Below are 17,366 nucleotides of genomic sequence, written 5' to 3' on the forward strand. Positions count from 1 at the left end.
GCTTAAGTTTTCTGACTCTATACAGGAGGTTCTGACGTTTTTTGGTAAGACACTCGTTTATGTATACCTCTTTCTTTACTTTAATAGATGCAATAATTAAGTCTTTTTTCCTGTCATGTGAGTGGAATCTAAGCATAACACTTTTTCTACCATGGGATCCTAGTAACCTGGCTTCTTTTATTTCAGACTCTGGTACAATAACACTTGTTTGATCCTTTATGATCTGCAGAGTAATTTCTTTACTGTTTGTTTGGTTCATATCACTGGGAAAAAGTGGACTGTTAACTATTACTGCGTCCGATAGTTTATCTTGTTCAGTTTTATCTTCTTGGAGAGCAAAGTAGTCACTGAACTGATTATCTAAGTTGTTCTTCCATTCTTTTACTGCTTCTTCAACCTTTGTATTAAGAGATATTATTTGTTGGGTATGGCTATCTATGACTGTCTGGATGGTCTTGCCACAGTTAGTCATTCTTGGTGTTGATAACTTTTGTTCAAGACTGAGGATTTTGTTCTCGAGTTGTGTCATCCTGGTGTCTTGTTTTGTTAGCGTCTCTCGAAGATTAATATTTTCAATAACTAAGTTGGAGATGCATGTCTTTAGGGTATCTGGATCGTTGGTCATACCTGAGAGACTACTTGGTAGGTTGAATCCGGGGAAGAGAGGGGAGGATGGGCTGGTGGCAGCCATGTTTGTTGTTATTGTTGTGGTGTCGCCTTGAGTGGTGGTGAGTGGGGTGGTTGCTGGGCCGGCGTCCTCCTGACTACACTTGTTGAATAGTTGATTTTTCGGCATTTTCTTGCTGGCCTTGGTGCTGTTTCCTCTTAGATTGCGCCTCATAATACTACAGGAATTCTTGTAGTTAAGAAGTTGTAGTTATACAAAGTTTAGGGTTACGTTGTTCGGCTGGCAGCCGGGTGTTGCTTTCGGTTTGTGGGCAGTCTTCTTTTGATCTCTATTATGTTCGATTTGTAGGTTTCACTGTTGGTAATCTTTGGTCATTCTGGGTGCTACGTTGGGTAGTGCAGTTTTGTATGTAACTAGGTCATCATAGGAGCATTGGTAGCTCTGATAGTTGGAGAAAAGTACGGAGCTTGGAGGTCGCTGCTGCCGCTGCCACTACCAATTAATTCCATTTCAGTTAATTTAAATGAGGAAAATTGACTCTGCAAACGAGCAAATCCAGTTGTGAGCAAGGTCATTGAATGGATTAAACTCGTAAGTAGAGGTTCTACTGTATATCCATACTCATTATTTTTCATTTCCAAACCTATACCTCTAACTAAGGACTCACAAAATTGTAATGACACAATTACAAACAAACCATACCACGGGTGGGATTTGAACCCGCAGTCAGAGAGTCTCAAAACTTCAGAGAGTCTCAAAACTCCAGACCGGCATGTTAGTTTTGGAGTTTTGAGACTCTGACCATGGGTTCAAATCCCGCCCGTGGTATGGTCTGTAACTAATCCTAGTTTGAAGTTCTAATAACCCCCTCAACTGAGCTAACAAGAAAACCAACACCTGCCCTGGATAAGTGAACCCCATCCCTGGCAAACATGTCATTTCAGCCATAGAAGTGGTCCCAGTTGTCAATGAATGGTACTGCATTATCCTTACAGTGTTTGTCGAGTCAACAATTAATACCAATTGCTCTGGACAACCATTCATTTCCAACACCATTCTTGGCAAAATGCCACATATAACAGGGTGCCCCCTTCTTCCTAATTATATCTATTGCTGTCCTGAACCTTCTAACTAAATCCTCACTTCTATGCTTGCCTATATCACTGCCTCCAGCACTAAGGCAGATAATAGGATTGATCCCATTACTGTTCATGATGTCAAGCCGACTAACAATATCCTCCATCCCAGCCCTAGGAAAGCAAATCCTCTGTCTCTTACTCTTATCCTTCAAGAAGAAGGCCCTATCCATACACCTAACCTGGCTATCCTCAGCAGCAACATTTTTACCTTCCTTGGTGTCATTCATCGTGATGTTCCTAGTAGTCTACTCACATTCGTCGGGTAGCACAGAGAATACATTAGATGTTTCCACAACAGTTTCCACAGCAGTCTCTTTCTTCTTCATGTGTTCTACCTTTCCATTCGTCTTCTTGATTAACTTCATTCCATGCTGTCCAGTCACTGTCCAGGTTCCCATCTTGACCTGAGGACTCACAACAGGAGGACTACTATGAATCCTCTTGTTTTCCTCAGTCAATTGCCATATCTCTATCTTCGCCACCCTCAATTCCTCCTTAAGCTGCTGGTAAAGTTGCTCGATGGAGGGCATCTTGGTTCAGTCCACAGAGAGCACACAAGACACATCTTCACAGAATTAAGTACAGGTCCTCCTTCCTTCCTTCCGTCCTTCCTTCCTTCAGGTTTCCTGGGCATTGCTTTCGGTCACAAACTCCTCAAAACCATGAAATTCATCTTCACTGGCACTTCCATCTGTGTTTAAAGTGTCACTTGGGAACAAAAGAGCCCCAATTAGCTGAGGAGTGAGGAGTTTCTTAGCGCTAGACATGGTGAACAAGGTGTAATAAAATGGCTTTCCCACAATGCACCACTGGGTCCTTGTTTTTTTTTTTTTTGTACTGTGCACACCGACCATGGAGACCCATTCTCTCACATCTAGGCATAACAGCTGTTTGATAAATTAGACACATGTGCAACTCTTTGGTATCTTTATTGAGGAAATGTTTTGCCACACAGTGGCTTCATCAGTCCATACAAAGGAGAACCTTGAAGAACAGGAGGAGAATGAGGTAATCAGTCCCTCAACCTTGAGTCGATGTGGTCAGTCCATCAATCTTGAATAGAATACGGCATATGTGTGGATAAGGAGCTTATAAACCGTAGGCAGGAGAGGTGCGCAGTCGTAGGTGGTGCTGCACCTCTCCTGCCTACGGTTTATAAGCTCCTTCTCCGCACATATGCCGTATTCTATTCAAGATTGATGGACTGACCACATAGACTCAAGGTTGAGGGAATGATTACCTCATTCTCCTGTTCTTCAAGATTCTCCTTTGTATGGACTGATGAAGCCACTGTGTGGCAAAACGTTTCCTCAATTAAGATACCCAAGAGTTGCACATGTGTCTAATTTATCAACATGTTGGTTCTCTGAACCATTCATATACAAATAACAGCTGTTTCCCGCTTAATTTGAGGCCGCTAGAATTTACGCCTGCTAGTATGGCTCCAACCCTGGCACATAAGCTGTACTAGTACGGCACCAACTCTGGTGCATAAGCCATACTAGTATGGCACCAACCCTGAAAGGGTTAAAATTTGGTTTGTATAAACACATGAGTGAGAGTGGTTGGATTTGAGTGGGACTTGCACATGAGTAAATAGAATGATCAAAGCTTATTGCTTGAGTAACATTGAAAACTGAGTTGGGCAAATATTCTGTTAGTGTGATGGAATATGAAGGACCTGCCTAGTATGAGCCAACTGGCCTACTGCAGTGTTCCTCCTTTCTAATGTTCATATGTTCTTATAACCATACTAGGCAGGCTGTTCCAGTCATCAACAAAAGAAAGGAGGAACACTGCAGTAGGCCTGTTTGCCTATACTTGGCAGGTCCTCCACAAATCCAACCCACTATTAGAATAAACGACACCCAAGCAATAAGCATTGATAATTCTACCTACTCATGTGCAAGTCCCACTCAAATCCAACCCCTCTCACTCATGTATTTATCCAACCTAAATTTGAAACTACCCAAGGTTTTAGCTTCGATAGGACCTTGGTAGCTTTAAAATGAGATTGGACGAATATATGAGTGGGAGGAACATGTATGTATATAATACATGTTAGATAAGACACATATGCAACAGTTAGGTATTTTTATTTCGAAACGTTTCGCCTACACAGTATGCTTCTTCAGTCGAGTACAGAAAAATTGATAGAAGCAGAAGAGACGTGAAGACGATGTAATCAGTCCATCACCTTTGAAGTTTTGAGGTGGTCAGTCCCTCAGTCTGGAGAAGAATATTGTTCCATAGTCTAAAACAATATTGTTTCAGCATTGTTTCAGACTACGAAACAATACTCTTCTCCAGACTGAGGGACTGACCACCTCAAAACTTCAAGGGTGATGTACTGATTACATCGTCTTCACGTCTCTTCTGCTTCTATCAACTTTCCTGTACTCGACTGAAGAAGCCTACTGTGTAGGCAAAACATTTCGAAATAAAGATACCTAACTGTTGCATATGTGTCTTACCTAACAACCTGTTGGTATTTTATACCATTTTTATGTTTATATACATTACATACCTGGAGTTTTCCTGGAGTGGGTTTTAGGGGTCAGTGCCCCCGTGGCCCGGTCAGAGACCAGGCCTCATGGTGGATCAGGGTCTGATCAACCAGGCTGTTACTGTTGGCCGCACGCAAGCTGGCGTATGAACCACAGCCTGGTTGGTCAGGTACTGACTTTAGGTGCCTGTCCAGTGCCTTCTTGAAGACAGCCAGGGGTCTGTTGGTAATCCCCCTTATGTATGCTGGGAGGCAATTGAACAGTCTTGGGCCCTGGACACTTATTGTGTTGTCTCTCAATGTACTTGTCACACTCCTGCTTTTCATCGGGGGAATGTTGCACCTCCTGCCGAGTTTTTTGCTTTCATAGGGAATGATTTTCATGTGCTGGTTTGGTGCCAATCCCTCCAGGACCTTCCAAGTGTATATTATCATGTATCTCTCTCGCCTGTATTCGAGGGAATACAGATCAAGGACCTTCAACCATTCCCAGTAGTTTAGGTGCCTTATCATACTTACGTGTGTCATGAAAGTTCTTTGTACACTCTCCAGGCCTGCAATGTCACCAGCCTTGAAGGGGGCCATTAGTGTACAGCAGTATTCCAGCCTAGAAAGCACAAGCGATTTGAAGAGAAGCATCATGGTCTTGGCATCCCTAGTTTTGAAGGTTCTCATTACCCATCTTATCATTTTTCTAGCGGATGAGGTAGATACATTGTTGTGGTCTTTGAAGACGAGACATGTATGTATTTTACGATGTTTTCGTGTGTTTTATGATTGTTCATGGTTTAATAGGTTAAGGAAGCAGTATTTTATTATATTTCCCTACAGTATATTGTGGCACCAAACATTTGCGAAGCTCTTGATGTTGAGGGAGACCTGTACTCAAATACATTGGTACCTTGAGTTACAAATTTAATTAATTCCAGTAAGCTGTTCGAGCGCCAATACTGAACAATCTTGTTCCCATAATGAATAATGTAAATTAGATTAATCCATTTCAGACCCCCAAAAATACACTTACAAAAGCACTTACAAAAAATACACTGACATAATTGTTCAAGTTGGGAGCAGTTTATGTGCTGAGGTACCACTGTAGTCACAAACACAGTGACAGGTAAACATATTCACCTACCTTAGTCACATACTATTGTCTAGAAGTATATACAATACATAGCACAGTGGACCCTTGGTTATCGGCCGTAATCCACTCCAAAAGCTCGGCCAAAAATCAAAATAGTATTCCCCACAAGAATTAATGTAAATACAGTTAATCCGTTTCAGACACCCAAAAATATTCACCAAAAAAAAAAAATGAACAATTAAATCAGTATTACATTCCTTTATTGAAGACTGTTGTTGGCTTCTGGAAGATAGGGAGGAGGAGAGAGGGAGGATTTATTGTTTGGAAAGGGAATCCCTCTTCATAAGGACTTCAGGTAGCAAAGCCCTCTCTGGTGTTACTTCTCTTCTTCGTCTTTTAATGCCACTAGGACCAACTTGAGTCACTGGACCCCTGTTACACAAAATAACTGTTCAGAGAAGTCTGTTTCTGGCATCTCTTTAAGATTTCCCGAAGTGGGACAAGGTTTTGTCACTGATCATGTTGCAGATATGGCTTGTTTCAGCGTGGTCAGGATGGTATTTCTCGACTAAACTTTCCAACTCATTCCACTTTGCACACATGTCCTTAATCACTGAAGAAGGCACCTTCTCCCCCTCTCTCTTCCTCCTCCTCTGAAGCAATTTCCTCAGCTGTGGTCTGTTGCTCTTCCAGATGAAGCTTTTGTAGCTCTTCATTGGTTAGCTCTTGCCTGTGGTCCTCATCCAATTTTTCCACATCCTCACCGCTAACCTCCAACCCCATGGACTTTCCCAATGCCACAATAGATTCCACAACAGGCGTAGGGTCATCAGGGTCAGCCTCAAACCCTTGAAAATCCCTCTCTGGGACTCTATCTGGCCACAATTTTCTCTTAGCAGAGTTCACAGCCCTGGAAATTGCTCCCTCCTAAGCCTTACCTATAAGGCTTATGCAATGGAGGATGCTGAAGTGATTTCTCTAGAACTCATTGTATTGAGCACAATAACTGCACTAAAGTTTTTTATTATAATATTGTTTACAACAACAAATATGCACAAATGTTGTATATTAGTAATGTTCTCTTATATATTTACATGTGTACAGTCACTGGACATGTTTCTAGAACTGCTGCAGTGTGTTAAGTCTTTGAAACAAGGTATCATGCACACTGGTATCTTACATTCCTCGCACATAAACCGAGTGTCTGCGTCTTTGTTGCCATTGTTTTGTTTGTGTGCGCAGACAATACATCTCTTCTGAGCCCATTTCTTAGTTGTAGGATGTTGTATTAGGAAGTGATCACCTTCCTGCCTTAAACACTTGGGTAATTCCTGATCAGTTTGTGGGTGGTTTTCTATAGCAGGTGTTGTTACCTGGTACTTGATTATTAGTTGTCCGACGACAGATAAACTTCACTATATGGTAGTCTGTGGCCGGTCTTTATTTGGTACATATTATATGCATGGAGCATTGAAATGTCCATGAGATGGAAGAAAAGTTTCATGTACCACTTGTAACTCTTATGAACACAATTGACAAAGCCAATCTGCACGTCACAATTGTTAACCAAACACATGTTTTGTGTATAATCAATCACTGTTGGTGGTTTTAGAATATGTGCATTAATCACTATTCACCTTGCCACCATCTTTCATTTCATTATGGTGAATGGATGTCATGAATGTGACATCTCCTTTGTCATGCCACTTTAATGCCATGATGTCATTGGCAGCAAATACTTGCACCTCACCACTATGAGTGCCTATGGTGAATCTAGGCATATGTTTATGATCAGAATGCACTTCTGTCATGTTAACTCGCAAGAAATCACTGAGTAAGGGGCTTGTGTACCAGTTGTCAGTATATAATGTATGCCTCTTACCAAGATATGGTGCCGTCATTGTTCTCACTATGTCACCTGAGATACCCAATAACATCCTGGCATCTTTCAATGTTTTACTTCCCTTGTATATAGTTATGTCCAATACCAGGCCACTGTCACAGTCACAGAGTACAAACAGCTTTATGCCGAAGCGTTTCCTCTTGCTCGGTATATGCTGCTTGAACGACAATCTATCTGCCTTTTAAACAAAATTAAAGACTCGTCAATTACGAGATTTTTAAATGGAAAAAAGTACATGTTGAACTTTTGTTTCAGATGCATAAAACATTTCTAATCTTGTATAACCTGTCATTTCTGTCATGCCTTGTTGTGTCAGAGAAGTGCAACATACGTAACAGTAAAATAAATCTGTTCACTTGGATGATTTCACTGATGTCTGGGGTAGAAATTAGCTGATCTGTGGACAAGTATGATTTCATATTATGCTTTTAGACATGAGGCATAAGTATTATTGTTGCAAAAAACAAATACATTTCAGCCACAGTTGTCTCTTTCCACTGGTGTAGTCTTGACTGTGGTGATATGATTCTATTTGCCATGGTGTACCCAGAATACTGTCCCTGACAATATTTTCCATCAAGGGCTGGTCAAATAATAGTTCAAGGAATTCCAGTTCATTTGCAGTGTTTCCAGGGGAACAAGCTGGCAGAGTTCCACTTCGAGTGTCATCAAACTGATGGGGATTGCGAACAAAATTGGGATTTTGCTGTCAATCCCAGATGCAGATTGCCAGTGGATCTTGCACACCATAAGCTGGTTGTGGTTGTAGTTTTGGTTGTGGTGTGGGGGTGGATGATGCTCCGCTTTATCCTGGACCTTATGAGTCAGCCACGTGGGTCCCAACCTGGGCTGTTGTGTCATGCTGTGTGGCTGTGGCACCTCCACCACCACTGTCACCACCATTACCACCACCTACTGATGTCTGTGGTCTATCCATGCACAATTTGTGATTTATCTTGAAGATCTGTACAGATAAACATTTAAAAGGGACAATTTTATTTAGTGAAACATGTGACAGTAGATCAAAAATTATTTTAGTTCAATATGTTGTGTTGGTAATTGTGAAATACTATACTGACTCATGTTTCTATTGCAGAAATATTTTGTGGAAGACTACCAGGTTGTGTCTTGCCAGACACTATATCTTCAGTACTTCAAGAAGCACCAGTGTAAGTGTCTTGAACAACAACTGATATTGCAGAAATATTTTGTGGAAGACTACCAGGTTGTGTCTTGCCAGACACTATATCTTCAATACTTCAAGAAGCACCAGTGTAAGTGTCTTGAACAACAACTGATATTGCAGAAGTATTTTGTGGAAGACTACCAGGTTGTGTCTTGCCAGACACTATATCTTCAGTACTTCAAGAAGCACCAGTGTAAGTGTCTTGAACAACAACTGATATTGCAGAAGTATTTTGTGGAAGACTACCAGGTTGTGTCTTGCCAGACACTATATCTTCAGTACTTCAAGAAAGGCAACATCTGTTATTCTCGTGAATTTTTAACTAGCTAAGTATTACTAATTAAACTATTTTGCTTTTCTTTTTGGGAATTCTATATAAAAATGCATGGCAGTTAATTCTTTGAGGATCCATTTTGTAGTTCTACAGGTTTTAAGCCAGGGTCCAAGCTGTAGTATTACATCATGAGCTCAGCTCACTCAGATATTCTGTGAGCAGTAAATTTGGGCCTAAATATGAGAGAATGCATCAACATGGTAAGTGTGCACCATATAAAACAAATCCTGCAGCACAAAGTACATAATGATAAAAAAAACGACTTTATTTTTGGATTAAAACAGCAAATTTTCGGTGTATTTTCATATGGTTTTTATGGTAGCATTCACTGTTTCTTCGTCTCATGTGATAGAATTGAAGATGTATTACATAAATGATTTTGTTAGGTTTTAGCGCTAAGAATAGCCTGAAATTGAGCTCAGAATAACAAAAATGTTCTGTTTTTGCCGATGTTAGAGGGTAAACAAATCTCATCACGCGTCCAATACATGTCAGATGGTGGGTCAGATGTGCATTCCTGAATGCTCTGATATTATTCATACAATTATTACAATACTGAATAACAATAAATCTTTTTTTGTGTGTGTGTGTGTGCGAATAAAAATTATCTGTGATTAAAAAATCAAAATGAAATTCATCTGTAAAGACTGGAAATGTAACTAATAAATAGTGGAAATGTTAGTTTAGTGCCAAGAATGCCTGCATTGTTTCTTCTGGACCCTATTTTGAAATTAGAATATTTTGAACTCTGTGTGAAATTGGCCCAATTACCAATTTCTGATCTTATTGGGCAGTTGAAATAGTTGATTTGGGCAATTTCCTGTGCTTAATAGATGAAATTGAACACATACTAGCAAAATAGATAAGAATTTGGTCTAATGGATCAATGTAACTGGCCAAAAACAAGACCCAAAGTCGGCAAAATTGCCAATGCGTAAACATTGCTTACACAGGAAAATTCATGGGAGCATAACTTCATAAATTCTTGATCAAATTTAATACTTTTTGTTTTATTACCTTCAGAAAAAGATTCTCTACCATTTCATAAGAAAAAATTATATATTTTTTTTTTTAGAATCTTGGACTTTGTGGGGAATTTTCAAATTGGGGGTCTGAAACCTCAAAGGGTTAATGAAAAAAAAAAAAAGTTAGTAATTCCATAATTAAACATTTTCAGAAAAATTTGTTTAAACACAAGAGCAAATAATAATAAAAATGTCGTTGAATATATCTGCAGTGTTCTAATATATTTATTAATATTTTAACACAACAAAAATTATAATAGTGTTTTGACACACAATATAAACTTTATTAGCGCTCATAAGTAGGAAAAGTTTTGCCTAAATAAATCTTAACATAGGATTTTTTCATAAGGAAAACCATGTGTTCAGTGTCAAAAATAATTAAAAAATAAAATCATGAAATAAACATTTGAGTGCATAAGGAAGATTAACTGTACCACAGTTGTATGACTAAAATATTTTAAATGAAATACCTTCATTTAAAAAATATGGAAAAACATAAAGAACATAAACCATATCAATGTTCAGAGTGTCTGAAATGTTTTAGTGGAAAAAAAAATCTTTTGACACATATGAGAGTACATACAAGAGAGAAACCATATCAGTGTTCAGAGTGTCTGAAACGTTTTACTGAAAAAGACAATCTTATGACACATATGAAAGTACATACTGGAGAGAAACCATATCAATGTTCAGAGTGTCTGAAATGTTTTAGTCAAAAAGGTAGTCTTGTGAGACATATGAGAGTACATACAGGAGCAAAACCATATCAGTGTTCAGAGTGTCTGAAGTGTTTTACTGAAAAAGACAATCTTATGACACATATGAAAGTACATACTGGAGAGAAACCATATCAATGTTCAGAGTGTCTGAAATGTTTTAGTCAAAAAGGTAGTCTTGTGATACATATGAGAATACATACAGGAGAGAAACCATATCAATGCTCAGAGTGCCTGAAATGTTATAGTCAAAAAAGCAGTCTTGTGACACATATGAGAGTACATACAGGAGAGAAACCATATGAATGTTCAGAGTGCCTGAAATGTTATAGTCAAAAAAGCAGTCTTGTGACACATATGAGAGTACATACAGGAGAGAAACCATATGAATGTTCAGAGTGCCTGAAATGTTTTAGTGAAAAAAAAAGTCTTGCGACACATATGAGAGTACATACAGGAGAGAAACCATATGAATGTTCAGAGTGCCTGAAATGTTTTAGTGTAAAAAACAGTCTTGTGACACATATGAGAGTGCATATAGGAGAGAAACCATATGAATGTTCAGAGTGCCTGAAATGTTTTAGTAAAAAAAAAAGTCTTGTGACACATATGAGAGTACATACAGGAGAGAAACCATATGAATGTTCAGAGTGCCTGAAATGTTTTAGTGTAAAAAACAGTCTTGTGACACATATGAGAATACATACAGGAGAGAAACCATATGAATGTTCAGAGTGCCTGAAATGTTTTAGTGAAAAAAAAAGTCTTGTGACACATATGAGAGTACATACAGGAGATAAACCATATCAATGTTCAGTGTGTCTGAAATGTTTTAGTCATAAAAGCATTCTTGTGGCACATGTGAGAGTACATACAGGAGATAAACCATATCAATGTTCAGGGTGTCTGAAATGTTATAGTCAAAAAAGCAGTCTTGTGACACATATGAGAGTACATACAGGAGAGAAACCATATCAATGTTCAGAGTGTCTGAAATGTTTTATTGAAAAAAGCAAACTTGTGACACATATGAGAGTACATACAGGAGATAAACCATATCAATGTTCAGAGTGTCTGAAATGTTATCATCAAAAAAGCAGTCTTGTGACACATATGAGAGTACATACAGGAGATAAACCATATCAATGTTCAGGGTGTCTGAAATGTTATAGTAAAAAAAGCAGTCTTGTGACACATATGAGAGTACATACAGGAGAGAAACCATATCAATGTTCAGAGTGTCTGAAATGTTTTATTGAAAAAAGGAAACTTGTGAGACATACGAGAGGACATACAGGACTTGACCCCTGCAACCACAACTAGGTGAGTACAGGAGATAAACCATATCAATGTGCTGAGTGTCTCAGATGTTTTAGTGTAAAAGGTCATCTTGTGAGACATTCACAAGTACATTCAGGAGATAAAACATGTTAGTGTTAATTTTTCAGGAATATTTTAGTTATAAACTCACGAGAATACATAATAGGGATATACCATAACTGCATTGTAGGAGTGCCTTTTCGAAGTCATTTGGCATCAGCATAATATCAGATAGGTTTGAGGTTACAAAATTCTGTTATATAAAAAATTCATTTAGGTCTTCAACTCTCAGTCATACTGGGACTTAAGTAGCTTACTCATTTCCTTGCTATCATCTGTGTAGGACCCATCTCATTTAAGTAGGTGCTCAATACTGGATGTTCTCAACATTGATTTGGCATAACAAAAGAAATATTTTGGGTTTCTTTCAATTTCATTTATGGCTTTTAGTTCTTCCCACATATCTTGACTCCCATAAGATTCCTTTAGCTGAAATTCAGTGTTTGCTATTTCTCTGGCCAGTGTCTCCATACGTATTACAGATATGTTGGCCTCTTTTAACCGCTCTCTTATTCTTTGCCTTTGCCTGTATAGGGAGTGCCTTTCTCTTTCTAGTTTACATCTCCTTTTCCTTAAAGGAAATATAAAATGTAATAATTGGGAAGAACAAATGTAAATATTATGCTAAGAATACCTCTTCAAGGGGGGCTCCTTGGCGTGGTGAAGAGGCTTTTGGTCTGAGGAATTAGACCTGTCAGTCTCCTTCCTCAGACTGAACCTAATTACCCCCCAATCCCCCCTTCCCTATCCCATTCTCCCCATCCTCCCTTTTTTCCTTTCCTCCTCCTCCTCCCCACCCCCTCCCTTTTGCCCTTCCTCTTTTTGGCCTTTGGGATTTTTCCCACAGGTGCACTAGTTCCTAGGTAGGGGAAAGGGTACCGGGGTCCATCCCATTCCATTGAGGTTCTTGGTAGTGGCGTAGTTTGCCATGGAATCTGGATCGCCTGGGGATGTCCCGATCTCTCTCCGGTACCCCGGAGGGTGGCTTTGGGTGTCTTTCGGGCGACGGGTGGATCTCTGGAAGTCACCTTTCGGATTCCGATGGTGGTGGCCGAAGGAGGTATGCTTTGTGGCAGATATCCGGCCGCCCTCTCTTTTGTCCACTGAGGTAGCTCAGCAGATGTGAGGTTGCTATCCCGGATTGCTGGTTTACTGTCATGGAGGGTAGGGTATGGCACGGGTTCCATGCTGCATCTGCGCTACTTGTGGTGCTTAGGTCCTCTTGGGCATGGAGGGAGATTTCTGGCCCTTTCATTCCTCCTAGGAACTATCCCAAGTCCCCCCTTTTTTTTATTTTTTTTTTTTTATTTTCTTCTTTCTTTTTTTTTTCTTAAAAACAAAAAGAAAGAAGCAACCTAACCATGGAGTTCCCAATCCATGAACCCGCTAACCCCGGGCCCCTTCTTGTTACCGCACCCCGTTCTGACCTCGCCTCATCCTTTGACCACTCTTTGGACAATCCTAAGGCCCCTGCACCTCTTGCTGGTGCTGTTTCGTCACCCGCTTCAGGTGCCGGGGTTTCAACTGACTCCTTCGATTTGTCTGACCTCCACTCTCCTTTGACTATGCTTCCGGCCTCTCCCTATATGGTGCAGCAATTTTTGAATCGCCAGCCCATCCCACGTCGGACCAACTCTGGTCCCACTTCTAAACGCCAAGGACAATCTCCTGATAATGTTACTTCGTTACCCTCCCATTCTACTTGGAAAACACCGACATGTCATGCACTCCCTCTCCACACTCAGTTTCAGACCACATAATGGACTAAATTCTTTACTTTAAGACTGACTTCTTCTACTGCCTATCTTTCCGACCATAATATTGGCAAAGCGCTCCTATGCCATGTTGGTAGAGATATTTCCTTTCATGCTCTTAAGAGTAGTACATGCATCATCACAGTCCAGAATGCTACCCAAGCTCATGATCTTTCTCTTCTTTCACATTTTTTTTTTATTATCACACTGGCCGATTCCCACCAAGGCAGGGTGGCCCGAAAAAGAAAAACTTTCACCATCATTCACTCCATCACTGTCATGCCAGAAGGGTGCTTTACACTACAGTTTTTAAACTGCAACATTAACACCCCTCCTTCTTTCACATATCAATACTATTCCTATCACTATCGAAAAACATCATTCCCTCAATTCTTGTAGTGGTACTATTATTCTGCCCCATACCATAGCCCAACAGAATTTCCGGACATGTGGCAATGACATTCTCGAACAGCTGGAACTCCAAGATCTCCCAATTCTCAAGGTAGACACTTATGTTCTTCCTGCCCGTGGGCGGAGACAACACCCTGCAATGTGGCTCGTTTAAATTTTGACAGCTGTGAACTCCTATCCTCTGTTTATGTAGCAGGACATCGGTTACAAGTTCGAAAGGTGATCCCTACTCCGCAACAGTGTAGAAATTGCTGGCGATTTGGCCACCCAGCGAAATATTGCAGATCTATAGCTGAATGCCCAGTCTGTGGTGCTGATGACCATTCTAATATGTCTTGCAGTCGACCTCTCTCTTGCCTTAATTGTCATGAGGCTCACCCTTCATACTTTCGCCATTGCCAGGTATACTTAAATGAGCAGGAAATTCGTTGCCTCAGTGAGGCAGAAGGTCTCCCTAATGCTATGGCAGTTTCTCATCTCCACCTCCAATTGAGACTACCCCATGTTTCTTATTCTCGTGTTTCAAAATGTCCCCCCACTTCTGGGGTCATATTTTCTGCAGCCTCCTCTGTGGTTGCCAGTCCCATGGTCACTCCTATATCTAATTCTTTTGCTGTCCTGGGCTCAGACATCCCTACTTCAACACCTCAGTCTGTTCTCACTTCTTCGTGTTCTCCCTCACAAACCCCGGTATCGACAAGACCTCATACGACACCTCCTCCCAATTGTCCCTCTACTTCTCAAAGTCCAAAAAATCTCCTTTAACCCCTCCTTCCCTTCATCCACCTCCACATTTTACCTTCCTGGTCTCTGTACCTGGGTCTTCCCCTTTCACTGGCTCTGTTACAAGTGTGGAGGTTCATCCTCCTCCTCGTACTGTGCCTTCCTCCCCTGTCCCCTCCCAAGTTTCTTCCTCTTCTGCCACCTCCCAGGTTTCTGCCTCTTCTGTCCCCTCCCACACTTCTCCAGTTCCCTCCACCCTTTTGCCTCCCCCTACCTTGGTACAGTCCATTACAGTTCTGATCTGTACTCAAACTCCTCCTCCTTCCATCTCCAATATTGTCTTCCATGTGACATCTCTGAACTCCGAAACACTTGAAGCAATCTCTGAATATATTGCAAGGACCAAACCATCAATGGACACTGATCCACCCTCTGTTCCTTCTCTTTCCTCTTCTCCATCTGCACCTCTTCAAGGGGGGCTCCTTGGTGTGGTGAGGAGCCTCTTGGTCTGAGGAATTACACCTGTTGGTCTCCTTCCTCAGACCAAACCTAATTACCCCCCAATCCCCCCTCCCTTATCCCATCCTCCCTTTTTCTTTTCCTCCTCCTCCTCCCCACCCCTCCCTATTACCCTTCCTCTTTTTTTTTTCCCACAAGCATGCTAGTTCCTGGGTAGGGGAAAGGGTACTGGGGTCCATCCCATTCCGTTGAGGTTCTTGGCGGTGATGTAGTTTGCTGTGGAATCTGGATCGCCTGGGGATGTCCCAATCCCTTTCTGGTCTCCCAGGGAGTGGCTTTGGGTATCTTTTGGGTGACGGGTGTATCTCTGGAGGCTGCCTTTCAGAATCCGGGGGTGGTGCACAAAGGAGGTATGCTTTGTGGCAGATATCCGGCTGCCCTCTCTTTTGTCCACCGAGATAGCTCGGCAGATGTGAGGTTGCTATCCCAGATTGCTGGTTTACTGGCATAATGGGTAGGGTATGGCACGGGTTCCATGCTGCATCTGCACTACTTGCGGTGCTGAGGTCCTCTTGGGCGCAGAGGGAGAATTCTGGCCCTCTCATTCCTCCTAGGAGCTATCCCTCCCCAGTCCCCCCTTTTTTTATCCTTTTTTTTATTTTTATTTTCTTTTCTTTCTTTTTTCTTAAAAACAAAAAGAAAGAAGTAACCTAACCAAGGAAGCCCTAGTCCACGAACCCGCTACCCCCGGGCCCTTTCTTGATACTGCACCCTGTTCTGACCCTGCCTCGTCTTTGGACCACTCTTCGGACACTCCTAATGCCTCTGTACCTCTTGCTGGTGCTGTTTCCTCACCCGCTTCAGGTACTGAGGTCTTGACTGACTCCTTCAATTTATCTGACCTCCGCTCTTCTTTGACTATGCTTCTGGCCTCTCCCTCTACTGTGCAGCAATTTTCGAATTGCCGGCCCGTTCCACATGAGACCAACTCTGGTCCCATGCCTAAACGCCAACGACAGTTACCTGCTGATGATGCTTCTCCACCTTCTCATTCTTCTCAGAAAAGATCAACACGTCCTGTACTCCCTTTCCACGCTCAGTTTCAGAATGCACAATGGTCTAAATTCTTCACTTTACGACCGACTTCCTCTATTGCCTATCTTTCCGACCATAGTATTGGCAAGGCACTCCTACGCCATGTTGGTAAAGATATTTCTTTTCATGCTCTTAAGAGTGGTATGTGCATCATCACTATACAGAATGCTACCCAAGCTCATGATCTTTCTTTTCTTTCCCATATCGATACTGTCCCTGTCACTATTGAAAAATATCATTCCCTCAATTCTTGTAGTTGTACCGTCATTCTGCCCCATACCATAGTTCAACAAAATTTCCAGACATTTGGCAATGACATTCTTTAACAGCTGGAATAATGTGCTCTCGCCAGACTTTATCCAAGCTGAAGGTGTCCCCCAGGAATGTGTTCTGAGCACAACACTTTTTCTCCTTGCCATTAATGATTTGGCCTCTAGTCTTCCATCAAATATTTGGTCATCACTCTATGTTGATGACTTTGCTATTGCCTGTGCAGGCACTGATTGTCACTTCATTACAGTTTCTCTCCAGCATGTGGCCCACCGTGTTTCCAGTTGGGCCACCACACATGGGTTTAAATTTTCCAGTACCAAAACTCGCCAAATTACTTCCACTAGACGCTCTGTCATCTCTGATCATCCTTTGTACCTCTATGGCTCCCGTATCCCTGAACGTGATACAGTCAGGTTTCTGGGCCTCCTCTTTGACCGTAGGTTATCCTGGAAACCTCACATTACCTCTCTGAAGGCAACTTGTCACAGCCGGCTGAGCCTTCTTAAAACCCTTGCTCATCTTACATGGAGAGCTGATCGTCGAACTCTCCTTTCCCTACATTCCACCCTCATTTTATCGAGACTTGATTATGGTGACTGGATCTATTCAGCGGCCTCTCCTGCTACTCTCTCTAGCCTTAACCCCATTCATCACCAAGGATTATGTTTATGCCTTGGTGCTTTTCACTCTTCCCCTGTTGAGAGCCTCTATGCAGAAGCGAATGTTCCATCCTTATCCGATCGCCGTGAT

General features: G+C 41.4%; 1 protein-coding gene across 1 annotated transcript; it reads left to right on the forward strand.

Moving 5' to 3' along the window:
- The first annotated feature begins 8,349 nt into the window (after positions 1–8,349).
- Positions 8,350–17,105, forward strand: LOC128696569 (zinc finger protein 84-like). Its single transcript, XM_053787893.2, has one exon. It carries the CDS (start codon positions 10,267–10,269, stop codon positions 11,842–11,844), a length of 1,578 nt encoding a protein of 525 aa, XP_053643868.2. The 5' UTR covers positions 8,350–10,266; the 3' UTR covers positions 11,845–17,105.
- The last annotated feature ends 261 nt before the right edge of the window (positions 17,106–17,366 follow it).

The sequence above is a fragment of the Cherax quadricarinatus genome, chromosome 47 (assembly GCF_038502225.1).
Source record: "Cherax quadricarinatus isolate ZL_2023a chromosome 47, ASM3850222v1, whole genome shotgun sequence".
In the NCBI taxonomy this organism is placed as follows: domain Eukaryota; kingdom Metazoa; phylum Arthropoda; class Malacostraca; order Decapoda; family Parastacidae; genus Cherax; species Cherax quadricarinatus.

Bases quoted from the DNA above. Each gene is read 5' to 3' on its own strand.
- LOC128696569 (XM_053787893.2), top strand. From the start codon at position 10,267: ATGAAATACCTTCATTTAAAAAATATGGAAAAACATAAAGAACATAAA.